General features: G+C 37.9%; 5 protein-coding genes across 5 annotated transcripts; 2 read left to right on the top strand and 3 right to left on the bottom strand.

The window, feature by feature from the left end:
• The first annotated feature begins 38 nt into the window (after positions 1-38).
• LOC121114061 (enoyl-CoA hydratase domain-containing protein 3, mitochondrial) lies at positions 39-1757 on the top strand. The gene is given in 4 exon segments (XM_040707893.1): positions 39-326; positions 419-590; positions 652-997; positions 999-1757. Coding segments are annotated over 4 exon segments (843 nt in total). The 3' UTR covers positions 1036-1757.
• A 163-nt stretch (positions 1758-1920) lies between these two features.
• Grasp65 (Golgi reassembly-stacking protein 2) lies at positions 1921-4228 on the bottom strand. The gene is made up of 3 exons (XM_040707891.2): positions 3501-4228; positions 3158-3448; positions 1921-2791 (listed from the first exon to the last, which is right to left on the bottom strand). Exons 1-3 carry the CDS (start codon positions 3732-3734, stop codon positions 2180-2182), a joined length of 1137 nt encoding a protein of 378 aa, XP_040563825.1. The 5' UTR covers positions 3735-4228; the 3' UTR covers positions 1921-2179.
• Positions 4229-4280: 52 nt separating this feature from the next.
• LOC121114055 (uncharacterized) lies at positions 4281-7597 on the bottom strand. The gene is made up of 3 exons (XM_040707888.2): positions 7318-7597; positions 6819-7263; positions 4281-6763 (listed from the first exon to the last, which is right to left on the bottom strand). Exons 1-3 carry the CDS (start codon positions 7471-7473, stop codon positions 4554-4556), a joined length of 2811 nt encoding a protein of 936 aa, XP_040563822.1. The 5' UTR covers positions 7474-7597; the 3' UTR covers positions 4281-4553.
• Positions 7598-7659: 62 nt separating this feature from the next.
• LOC121114062 (alpha-ketoglutarate-dependent dioxygenase alkB homolog 7, mitochondrial) lies at positions 7660-8587 on the top strand. The gene is made up of 2 exons (XM_040707894.2): positions 7660-7943; positions 8001-8587. The coding sequence occupies exons 1-2, from the start codon at positions 7734-7736 to the stop codon at positions 8400-8402; spliced, it is 612 nt and encodes a 203-aa protein (XP_040563828.1). The 5' UTR covers positions 7660-7733; the 3' UTR covers positions 8403-8587.
• Positions 8438-11857, bottom strand: Fmr1 (synaptic functional regulator FMR1). Its single transcript, XM_040707889.2, has one exon. It carries the CDS (start codon positions 11422-11424, stop codon positions 9550-9552), a length of 1875 nt encoding a protein of 624 aa, XP_040563823.1. The 5' UTR covers positions 11425-11857; the 3' UTR covers positions 8438-9549.
• Positions 11858-12527: the final 670 nt, after the last annotated feature.

The following is a 12527-nucleotide window of genomic DNA, read 5'->3' as shown; positions in this document are numbered from 1 at the left end:
ATACTCTGCAGTAGCTGCTCAAAGTGTTCACTCGAGTCATGACTCCATTTCTTTCCTTTGTGCCTCCTCGGAGACTCCTCTCCACACTTCTCACCCATGTCTCACACGACACAAGGATCCAAACACTGACTCTCAATGATGTCAAGACGCGAAACTCTCTCTCCCTGAGTCTCCTTCAAAGTTTGAAGGCTGCATTCCAAGGAGAAGAAAATGGAAGCCATCACGAGTCACTCAGAGCTATCATCATCCGATCCGCCGATCCACGAGTTTTCTCTGGCGGTCATGACCTCAAGGAACTCAGCTCCGGAAATGAAAAACTCGTGCAGGTATGAAAGAGAACCGAATCAATTATCAAATCCTTAATTATGGAAATATGTATAAAGTATCTCAACTCAAAGTCAATCCTCGTTTATTTCAGGACATTTTTGATACGTGTGGAGAGCTGACTCGAGCCATTCGAGAATGCCCTGTCCCAGTGATTGCGGCCATAGATGGGGTAGCCGCTGCAGCGGGCTGTCAGCTTGTAGCTGCCTGTGACATTGCAGTAGCCACAAAGAAGTCAAGTTTCTCTACACCAGGGGCCTCAGTAGGTAAGGTTTGAAATCCTCTTCCTTGGGTCAGTTCTATTAAAATCATACTGATTCTAAAAAGGAATCTTCTGCTCCTCACCTGGAGTGCCCCTCATAAGAAATGCCAATCTCAAGACGTCAGCATACATGCTTCTCACTGGAAAGCCAATTAATGCTACTCAGGCTCTTCAATCTGGACTTATTTCTAGACTCACTGAGGATACAAAAGCTTTAGAAAGGGAATTGGATGAAATATGCAAGGCCATTATTGACAAACCAAAAGGAGTCATAGCTATGGGAAAGAAGTTTATGTATGAACAACTGGAAATGAGGTCCTATCATGAGGCCCTTGTTCGAGCAGGGGATGTCATGGTTCAGAATTTAAAGTACAAGGATACGAAAGAAGGAATGGAGGCCTTTCTCAAGAAAAAAACCTAATTGGACTCACACCCATGATAAAGATTAAATATTTTGGACTCAGTAGGAACAAAAAAAATATGATGTGAACTCATCAGTAGAGTTAGGATTTAGTTACGATTTGTGTCGTTCCACCAATGTTACAACTTTTGCCTTTTTAATAAAGTGAAAACCTTTTCCACTTGTTGATCAGCTAATCGCTGAAACAGGGAACACTAAAATAAATATTCATTTCAGTGTTCCCTGAATTAAACGAGGAATATTTGTAAGAATGCACCTGTGCAATCAAGATATGGGTTAGAGCTGCCATTTATTAAAATAAAAAAATTGGATAATGAGTTGCATCCAAACGATTTAATTTGAATCTAAAATTGACAAATGCCAGTATGGTACAGAAGAGCCAAATCTTTTGATGGGCATTTGCATTCATTAAGTAAAATTTGTCTTTTTTTACGGGGAGTCATAACAATTATTGAGAAAGAAAGGATTTCAATTCATGAATCTTTGGCTATACTTGTTGAGTTAGAGAAACAAATTCGAATGATAATTATTAGCCAAATGTGTTCTCAATGACAATGAGACGAAATACTTTCTTCAAATATGTGACCTGATGATATTAATTTTTCCCAGATACAAATGTTGATGTTGAACGGCCCTTCAGGCTTCAGGTAGTTCAAAAATGCAACTTTAGAATAAATCTAGTTCTACTCATTAGACATCCCCTTGAAATTAGTTTATGTATTATTTGTGTAATAAAGAACTTAGTCCCAATGCCTTCCTGATAAAACTTTAAAAATTATTCTCAGTAAAGTAATGAGATATCCTTTCTTATCATATGTAGTGAGATTCATCTTGATACGGTTAAATGTTTTCCACTTTTTATGATGAATTATTCAATCATTCATTGCAAATGAAATGATCCTACTTTTAAATATATGTGCAATGTCATTTATTTCAAAGAGATTTTATTTTTTAAAGTTTTTCTTTCGTTGTTTTTTTCTTAAATTCAATTAAGTTGAAATGAATGAATAATTGTGAATGACCAATATCTTTTAAGGGATTTTTTTTTTAAGAAGCTAGATTTACAAATAAAATAAAAAACAAAGAAATTAATTATTAAGATAAAATTAATATTCTAATTAACAAAAGATAGAAAATTAATGGATAAAAAAAGGAAAAGAAAAGCCACAGGTCTAAGTAAGACTGGCATCTTCAGCAATGATGGGAGACTTTTCTTCATTCACAAGAGCAGGCGGAGGCGCAATTATGCTTTGGGAGGGATAATGGGCTTCACTATATTGTGGAGTAAATATTTCCGCCGGAGGAGGTGGCATGCCTGCTAAAATGGCTGGATCTGGAATGGGAAATGATGACACATTGTTCAAAGCGACGCTTTCAGGAGTCGTCACTCCATTATTAACTCCTGTTCCAAAGATGGGAATGTCGGGAGCTAAAGGTCCAACTCGGCTCTCTGTCGTTGAAACGTCGAAATGGTTGTTGATATTACTATGATTACTACTACTAACAGGAGGTGGGGGAGGCATGGTCCCGACAACGGGAGAGGACATGACCGATGGGGGTAGTATGGGCATCATTGGTGGTGGTGCTGCAGCTATTTCAGATCGAGAGGGAATATATACTTCTTCCTTGTTTGTGCACATTGGAGCTGTTGATGGAGTAGGTCCTCTTGGAATAGGTACAGATTCCCGGGGGTTATCTCGGGGGATTCTGTGCAAATAGCCATAACCTATTCCACAGCCCACACTCCCTTCTCCTTCCCAGGCTCCGTTGGGAGTGATTGTTACCTATGAATGATAAAAATCAAGAATCATTAATACGTCCTGATATTAAGGGGGGGGGCGGGAAATACCCCATAGATCATTATGATCGTTAAATCGTATAAAAATATTTGGAATATTAAAGAAAAAAAGGGAGATCAAATTATATGTATGTACATAAAATCGGACAAAAATATGAAGTGTAGAAAATTTAAAAAAAAAACAAAAAAACATATCAAGTTATATTATTAAATTATTACTTAAATTGGATTTTACATGACTCCAAACATAAAAAGGCATGTAATAATTTAATAAATATTACATATCAAGACTAGAAATGCCTTTATTGTTGGCAAAGTAATTCCATTTATATATTGGAAGAAGGATCCTTACTTCTCGACAATGATCCGTTTCCGAGTTGTAAACATAAAGCTTAAGCGGCCTTCCCTCATGTGCCTCAATCAAGGAGAACAAATCCTCTGACTCGTGAAGTACGGAATCCGCACTGACAATATAATCCGTGTAGCTTCTTAGCCCCGCAGCTTCTGCGGGACTTCCAGGATGTACTTCTAAAATATGCCAAACGTGTTCATAAGCCCCTTCAAACGAGCAGAATCGAATGGAGATGCCCAAGAGTCCCATTCCGCCCCACAAATTACTGGGAGTGATGAATATTTCACGGACCTAAAAGATGATGAATATAAGATTGCGAGTGTGGAGGCAAATGGATCCTCACCGTTTGAGTCTTGCTACTATAGACAGTCATGGATATCTCTTTCTCCACATTCGTTTTGACGAGATCCTTGAGTGTATCATTGTCCTGATCCAAACGCGTCTTTCCGATCCCAACAATAAAGTCGAAAAATGCCTCAAGTCCCGCCTTTTGTCCTGGAGAGTGATCCTGCACTCGGAGTACGTGGTAGCCCTCACTACCTCCCCCAGGAACTTCCAAACTTTGGCTTCCTCCCATCCTCTTTGGATGATGACTTAAGTTATTTCAATTTGTTGTGTATTGGTATTAAGCAGTCAGTGCAACAGAAAATAGACAGTAGTTAAGTGGATTCCCAGCTCGCTCCTCTTGACGTCAGTCGTCAAATCCCTTTTCTTTTTCCTTCTATCTCTCTACCCTATGTTCACTCTACACCCCGCCTTACACTCCTTCATACTCTCCTTTTCTATCAAAAAGTCGGACATACGGTTTTCCGGCTGTGACGTGTTGAAACCTTGTTTCAGCTCTTCCGCTAAAATGGAATGCGAGCAATAATAATTTGTAATAGTCAGATATATCCATTAGATTAGTCTACATGCATCAGTATCATTATTAGTACACTACCTACTCTACATCCAAAGGGATGTGCACTAGTAATGATATAATTATGAAATGTCATCGTCCTATAGTAGCTCTCCCTTAGCCGAGTGAGGTAGTAATAGCTGCCGCAAAGAAAATGAAATGTTTCATGTCATCATACTCATCGACATACATTAAGTACACAAAGTCAAGTGTACAATACAATAATAACATTTAGACTATTTAATGTATTATCACCGAATGATACGATTATACATTGTCATAACATACAATACCCGTACAAATATAAGCTTAACTTATCATTAGGGCACCCACACAATGAGGGAAATAATTTTTATAGAGGGAATTATTATCTATATAAACTATAAACGTAGCTAAAAGACACCCAAATAAAACCAACAGCCACGTAAAGTCATGCAATCTAATAGTATCACAATTTCGAAATCACAGAAGTATTCATTCATATAGTAGGTAGCGCTTTTAGGTCTTAAATGAAGCAGTAGCAAAGACTTCCACTTTCGAATGACTACGGAATTGATCCGCCATTTCCTTATGAGTAGCAAATAAATGTTTCTTCATTCTTTTTTGAGTATTGAAGGATTTATGACAAACGGGACAATGCACATTATTATATCTTTCATGCACCCCAGCAATGTGCTCCTTCAAATGCCCTTTAGTTGTAAATTCCTTCTGACAATGCTCACAGCTAAAATTCTTGTTTGAAGAGTCCTCAACATGCATCCTTCTTACATGATGACGAAGTGAGGCATAGCTTTGAACACTCTTTCGACAAATAGAGCATCTATAAGGAGAAATCTTCAAGTGACGCCTCAAATGTTGCATAAAATTGCACATATAGAGAAATAGTCTGGAACACATGCAGCATTGTAAACGAGGAGAGTTGTTGGCTCCAGCAATGTTGACATGGTGATATATTTCACTCTCGTTCTTGAATAAAATATTGTGGATGGGACAGGTGACTTGTCCATAATGTATCAAGGAATGTGCTTGCATATCCTCAACATGTTTAAAGTCCATGCTGCAATCCGTACATTTAATTTTGACTGAGGTCAATCCACATCTCTTCATATGAGTTTTGAGTGACACCCCTTTCTTAAGTTTCCCACAATGAGGGCATTTCGTGTACTTATGAGAAGTTTTTTTTGTTATCCTTTCCCGGATACATTTTTGAGAACTGGATTTACTTAATAACATTGACTTAGACAATTCTGAATGAGTGCTTGTCACATGCAATTTAAGACTTCTTGATGTACCCGATTCAAAGCCACAAAATTCACAAATATATCTAGGACGAAACGTTATGGTAGACAAGGGACATGTAGAAATATGATCATTAAAATCAAGACGTGTGTTCATTCTCTCGGAACAAAAATCACAGATATACAATAACGTCTCGCCTTTGAGATGGATAATAATAAGGTTTCTACTAAAATGACCCAAAGTAAATTTGGTAATCTCTGGATCACAATGAAATCGATTTACATGATTGTAGATAAAACGCATTGGCTCATTGTGGTGTGTAGGAAATAACATTTTACAATGCGGGCACTTAAATATAATTTCCTTTGACAAATGTTTCGAACGGAGAAAAGACTTAGTAAGATGGGTACAGGCTTCACAACCTTCATGAATACTAGACAAATTGAACTCTCTGTGTTGTTTAGTGAAATGTTTACGAAGAGCACTCTTACTATGTCGAGCAGCAGGACATTGAGAGCAAAATAGCATTTTGCTTCTATTCCATATAATTTTTCCACGATGCATATTCATACAATGTAACTCTAGACTACGGAGCTGCGAGAAAGTTTTACCGCAAATTCTACAAAAGACTCCAGAAGAAACTCCAATATAATCTGAAGAACAGCTTAGTAGATGAAGATTGACTAACTTTGTGGATTCAAATGGCTCTTTACAGAAATCACATATATAGGATTTAATATCTCCTCTAATTAAAACTGGATGATACTGAGGAAGACCATTTTTTCTTTCGCCCATTAATTCGTAATGTTCTTCCTTTAAATGGGATCGAAGTGCATTTATACGACCCATGAATCTTCTACGGCAATGAGGACAACAAAAACAAATGTCCTTCAATTGCAGGTCCTTGTTACCAGCAATCAAAGCTCGATAACTTGAAAATAATTCCATACAACTGAGGCACTTTGCATGAGGATGTCCAAGAGGTAATCGAAAAAAACTCCCCTCGGGATGAAACTTTGCTGAATGATATCTTAATTCACACAAGCTTATAAAGTGTTCAGTGCATGAAAAACACTTTAAAAGAAGTCTATGCGTCGTCACATTCTCTAAAAAGTCATTATTTAAACTACCCTCCTTGGTATTTTTTTCAGGACTCTCCTCCGAGAGTAGGTTCCCCACGCTATCAACTAATTCACCATTTTCTGGATCATTGACTTGGTCAATCATTTGAATTTGACCTTCCTCATTGAGCTTAACTGTAACAAGTGTAATGTCCTCTTCATCTAAATTTTCTAAGTCGGATTGATGCGAGGATAAGTGATACTCATAGAGATCATCGTCTTCTCCTTCCGACTCTATTCTTAAAAGATTTCTTTCTTCATACAGATCATCTTCGTCATCGTCATACTGGCTTGAACTTGTAGTTATATCCTCATCGCTAGAGACGTTGTCGTCTATGGCATTATTACCTGTAAGCAATAAAAAAAATGTATTTTTAAATCAATTGAAGTAGATGATTCAGACTTGTGGTATTTTCCATGGATTCTTCCTCCTCTTGGATATATTCATCTTCAGCCTCCTCTTCATCCTCCTCCTGGAAAGCAGGCTCATAATCTGATTCATTTTCAAAGTCATATCCAGGATCTCCTTCTTCATTTTCGTCCTCACTCACTTCATCAATAAATTTAATTTTTTTGCGAAAGGGCCTCAACCCATAGCTCGTCTCTGCACGAGGAGTGTCAATTATTTTTTTTTTTACATGGTAATAGTATTGTGAATTTGAACTGGAACATCTTCTTTGTTGCTTGGCGGCTCTTTTATTATCCCTGACCGATGAGAATAACGTAAAGCTCTCAAATAGATGAAAAAGAGTTTCACAACTTTGAGTGCCCTGGGAGCCATAACTCAAAGTACAGCTCATAAACTCATCCAAGTCTTGAAGAGAGACATCTGGCAAAATCACACCTGTCTGGAATACATAATTAGTTATTATTAATATCAAGGAAAGGTAGGATCTACTCACCCAGGAAGGATCTTGCCGAAAGAGCGGGGAAATGGCATAAAGTAAAAAAGAAGGGATTCTCCGAGCCCCATTCCTACATTGGATATGGATTTCGTTGAAGGTTCCTTCTAGGTAGACCTCTTTGAGTCTGTATAAAATACTCCTTTCAAATTCCATAGAATCATTGATTAGAGAGGAGAGCTCCAGACTTGTTTATGTGATTCAAACCTCCGTATTATTGTAGAATAGAAGGGAGCCAATGGTATTCATTCCTTCTCTCAAGGAAGATCCAATCAAAAACGGGGAATCTTCAAATAAACAAAAAGGCTGCCAATTGTTATGACGTTTATTTATTTCAAGCTTACTAATCTCCTAGAATGTAAACATTGGGCTAATATTATTATGTTCGTAAATTAATATAAAATTAAAAATACTCCATGAGGATTATCAACTGTTTGCTTTCGGGGAAGAATCCACTCCTCTATTCAGGATCTAAGTGGATCACTGATTCGGCTCTTAAAACCTCCTTCGAGACTTCATTTCGCCTCATTCCGGATTTCGTTTCTCAAGAAGAGGAGTCGACTCTCTTGAAGGAAGTAGAGCCGTATCTAAAGAGACTTATCTATGAAAAGGATCATTGGGACGATGTAGGACTCTCATTGAACAGAAATTAACTTTCTTTTACTTTTATTAATTATTACCAGGCCATTATTAACTTCCGTGAAACGGAAAGGAAGCATTGGAATAAAAAAAACACTCAATCCATTCAGAAAATACATACAGAAGCCTTTCAGTCTGGAGATGTGATTCGTCCCTTTGCACATGTCTTAGATCTAGCTCCAGAGGGATATATTAAACCCCATGTGGATAGTATCAAATTCTGTGGAAGCACGATTGCTGTACTAAGCCTCCTCTCCGACTGCGTCGTAAGGTTTCGACTCGAAGCAGATCCGGAGACCTTTGTGGACTCTCTTCTCCCGTCTTGCTCACTTTATATACTTAAAGGAGCGGCTCGCTATGACTTTACACATGAAATACTTGGCCCTTCTGTATCAAATAAGAATAGAAGACGGATATCCATCGTCTGTCGAAATGAAGTACTATAGTGAATAAATGAATAAATCAAATAAAACCAATGGAATACGCCTTACTAATAAAAAAATCTTTATTAACCTCTGTGTTAACAAGCTGATAAAAGGAAGTAGAGATGCAATAAGAATCATCATCTTTTAATGCTATTTAACGATATATATTTTGTTTTCTTGGGAAATAAAAATCAAAGAAAAATATAGAGAGAGGGAGTAAGTAAATGTGACTTTTTTCATTTCTAAAAAAATTGTGTTTTTTTGTTAAATAACTATTAAAATAATGGAATTGGGAGGTTGGGGGTGTTTGTAGAAAATAATATAATAGTAGTAATAATATAAATTAAATTAAAGAACAGCCATAATATTAGAGTGGTAAATATAAGAATAATGTACATGAAATAATAAGTTTTTGCAAATTTTCAAAATATATTTTGAGGGTATGGGGGGAGGGAAGTTGAAGAAGTAATAATCATATATAATAGTGGTTTACCAATGAGCTGTCAATGGCTAATTTTTTAGCATGAGCATATATTACTTAATTGAAGGACAAAAAAAGAATAATAATGTTAAGTTTTGAAGTAAAATAATCATAATATTCATACTATTAGAACAATAATATCTCATTCTCGATGAAAAAGGAAAGAAATAATAAATAAAAAAACATAACCAAACAAAAAGGAACCTTTTGATTTCCTAAAAATTAGATGTTGTCTTGTAATAGTAAACGGACAGCAAAGTTTAATTTCTAAAGTGTTAACAAAATTTATAAGTTTATATATATATATAGCAGTTTTTTTAAAGAGAGAAAAAGAAGAATGCTGCAATAAGTAGAGTTGCAATGTGTTTCCTTTTCTCCATTCCATATCATAAAGTCAATTGCATAATATATAAATGTGAAAAGGGCGGTGTAAATTATTATTTATTATTGAGTTGTTGTTTTTTTTTGTGATTTTTTTGTTATAATTTTTATTTATTCTTGAGACCAAAAAAACAGCAAATGTCTCCTCATCAGTAAAAGAACATATTAATAATATTGTTTTTTTAAATAATGGTTACTTTTATTTTCCATTTTTCCATACTTTTTTATTTTAATTATCATTAATATCTTGAGATTTTTTTTCTTCTTTCAAACTTTTATATTCTTTTTTTTTTTTTTAAATACATATTAAATCTTTTCTTGTCCGGCTGACGAATCTGCGGAAGCTATTTGTTGTTGTTGCTTGTTAACTAAATTATTTTTCTTATCCTTATGGTGGTGAGTTTCTTTTTTTCCTCCACCTCCAATACTACTGTTGGTAGCTGTAAGAGATGGAACTTCAGAAGTTGAAGAGGGTGAATTAGATGAATTGCTTTGCTTCGATACTCGACTAGATTCACAATCCCATTTATTTCCGTTGATTTCCTCCTCACCCCAATTCGATGTGATGGGAGCGTCAGACTGAGGCTCAGTAACAGAATCATGGTTGTTATTATGCGTTGAGTTACGATGATGAGAATTGTTATCTTCATTTTTTCTCCTATTTCCGCGAAAATCCCCACGACCACCATCATAACCCCGACCACGTGGATAACGATTATAGCCTTCACCGCCTCGTCGACTTCCTCCGCGATAATCCTCAAAGTTTCTCCTCCCCCCACGTCGCCCACCATTGTCATAATGGTTATTGGACACAGATGAATTGCCCCGAGAAGAGCCTCTTCCGTTTCCTCTTCCCCCTCTTCCTCTGGAGTATCCTCTTGAATTAGAACGTGAATCATCATCGTAGGAGTTTCCAGAAGATCCTGTGATGGTTCTCAATTCCTGTTCCATCTCAGATTTTTTTTGACGCAACTGTTCAACCTCCTTCAGGTGATTTACGTGATAATCCAATAGCATCTTTGCATTACAAATAGCATCCAGGGTGCCCACGAAAATGAATGGAACAGACCCTTCTTCTCTTTGAGCAAAAGGAGAAGGCTCATTATCTCCCTCGATTTTAACTCGCAAAAGACCACTTCGATCCACTATTTCTTGAATGAATCTCCCGTTTTTACCTATTACTTTTCCCACCAAACTCCTAGGAACCTGGTTCGTATCCTCGGCAAACTCCAAGAGCTTTCTTGCCTTTAGCACGCACTCCTTGCTATCCCCAGTCACTCGAAAGGTGGAAGAATCCTCAATTAATTCTAAATTAATAATACCAGAGACACTTCGAGCCAGCTGAATGTTTGCACCATGGGCTCCAATGGCAAGCCCCATGAGTTCACTAGGTACATGAAATTCTTCAGTATAACCGTTGGAACTCTGAATCCTTGTGGCCTCCAAATGCCTCGCCACTTCCGCAGTTCTATTTTTTAAGAGCATTTTTTGGTGAAAATTTCTAAAATGCATGCCTTGGATCATGGAACTCTTCCTCTCCGTGTCGCTGTCTTGAGTGATGACACGCAGAGCGGACTTTTCGGGGTCATACGTCACAGAACAAGCATTAATAGACTTGATAAAAGCTTGGTGCGAGTCCTCCTCAAGGATGGCAGGATTCCGATAAATCTCGTTCATTTCTGGAGGCAAGGGGATGAGAAAGGAATAAAAGTCCAAGGCTGTTAGGGGGGCAACTGTAGACTTCATTCGAAGGCGGTCCACGAGCACAATGTCGGACATCCCGGAGCTGTCCCACCCCGTGGGGAAATGGAGAGCCACAAACTCTCCTTTGAGCTGATTAATGGTGGCAGACCACCAACCGTAAGACTCTTGCTCACTCCTACGGCTGAACACTTCGATTTCGTCGCCCACGGAATACACCACGTCTGTGGCTGGAGGGCAGGGCCGACGGACACGCGCAAAAGGGAATCTCCCTTTGGGGAGCCAAGTGTCCTCAAAGGTCAACAGAACCTCCTTTGTATCCGGAAATATATCCTCCACATGTGCACGGTAATAGGCTTTATTCTCCGCCTGCACCTCCACCATCGTCGAAGAACACGTCCAAGAACTTCCTCCACCCGTCGTGCTCATTCCACTGGTGCTCATTCCTGCCGGTGAGGAAGTCCTCGTTGAGTCAGACATCGCTGCTTCTCCTCACTCTTCCTTTCAAGTCCCTTTAAACCGATTCTGATTCCTTGGAGCCGAATCCTTTCGTCTCTTCTTCTTCTCTTCTCTCTCTCTCTCTCTCTCTCTCTCTCCCTCTCTAGATACTCTCAGCTCCCTCTACACAATACTAGTATACTACTACTACTAGAGTCACAGACTCTGGCTCTAGCTATACTCACGTCTCTCCTCTCTTCTTCTTCTGCTTCCTTCCTTCCTTCCCTTCCTTTTCTAACAGCTGCTTTGCTTCTTCTTAGCTCCACCAGCAAGACCACCACCGCTCCACCAGCAGCAGCAGCAGCTCACACTTCTTCTTTTCTTCCTTTTCTAGCTCGTCGGAAAAATTCCTTCTTCTTCTTCTACTATCTTCTTTTCTGTCTTGCAGCAGCAGTTGTAGATAAGGAGGAGAGAGCCGGACAATAAAAAAGGGAAGGAAGAAAATAAAAGGGAAAAGAGCCCCTCCCCCCCAGGAGCGAACAAAAGTTTTTTTACCTATTTCCTCCCTTTTCAACGCTTCTTTACCTCCATTTGGAACTCGTCCCATCTCATGATTCGTTCATGACGTCAGTTTGCCCTGTCTATGATCTTATGCTCTCTTCATTATTTCTTCATTAGCAGCAGTAGCAGATCAAGGCAAATTATTGAACAAAAAATGTAACCTTGGTTCAAATTTTGTAGATAAAAGATTCAAGATAATAATCATGTATGTATACGAATGATATCGAATATGACTATGAGCCTCCCTTAGCTTATTATGAGCAATCTATAATGATATTAGCGGCCCATAATATTACATTCTGTTTTAAGTTAGAGTCATAATAAATATTATGTGAGTGATTGTGTTATGTAATGCCCGGCTCATCCATAAGGTCAATGAACGCATGTTGTGGTTGCGGAAAGGTTATGTTATAAGCTGTAATTTATAACAAGGTATACAATATTCTTTCAAAAACATAGGGCTGATATCCATGGACGGTGAGGAAATAAGGTGACGATCAATCGTAATTGTATTTATTATATTGGTGGTCCTGTAAATGAATTTCTCAATTTATTTATAATTATTTCAAGTGGCCCTTTGTGTA

This window comes from Lepeophtheirus salmonis, chromosome 3, assembly GCF_016086655.4.
Source record: "Lepeophtheirus salmonis chromosome 3, UVic_Lsal_1.4, whole genome shotgun sequence".
Classification (NCBI taxonomy): domain Eukaryota; kingdom Metazoa; phylum Arthropoda; class Copepoda; order Siphonostomatoida; family Caligidae; genus Lepeophtheirus; species Lepeophtheirus salmonis.
Note: the sequence above shows the minus strand (reverse complement) of the source record. Positions and strands in the feature narration are given on the sequence as shown.

Excerpts from the sequence above, each read along its gene's own strand:
- Grasp65 (XM_040707891.2), bottom strand. The coding sequence starts at position 3,734 with ATGGGAGGAAGCCAAAGTTTGGAAGTTCCTGGGGGAGGTAGTGAGGGC. Across the intron at positions 3,449-3,500 it reads ATAGTAGCAAGACTCAAACG|GTCCGTGAAATATTCATCAC; the intron begins GTGAGGATCCAT and ends ATCATCTTTTAG. Across the intron at positions 2,792-3,157 it reads AAACGGATCATTGTCGAGAA|GTAACAATCACTCCCAACGG; the intron begins GTAAGGATCCTT and ends TATCATTCATAG.
- LOC121114055 (XM_040707888.2), bottom strand. The coding sequence starts at position 7,473 with ATGGAATTTGAAAGGAGTATTTTATACAGACTCAAAGAGGTCTACCTA. Across the intron at positions 7,264-7,317 it reads TTCGGCAAGATCCTTCCTGG|ACAGGTGTGATTTTGCCAGA; the intron begins GTGAGTAGATCC and ends TATGTATTCCAG. Across the intron at positions 6,764-6,818 it reads ATCCATGGAAAATACCACAA|GTAATAATGCCATAGACGAC; the intron begins GTCTGAATCATC and ends TATTGCTTACAG.
- LOC121114062 (XM_040707894.2), top strand. The coding sequence starts at position 7,734 with ATGAGGATTATCAACTGTTTGCTTTCGGGGAAGAATCCACTCCTCTAT. Across the intron at positions 7,944-8,000 it reads AAAAGGATCATTGGGACGAT|GCCATTATTAACTTCCGTGA; the intron begins GTAGGACTCTCA and ends AATTATTACCAG.
- Fmr1 (XM_040707889.2), bottom strand. The coding sequence starts at position 11,424 with ATGTCTGACTCAACGAGGACTTCCTCACCGGCAGGAATGAGCACCAGT.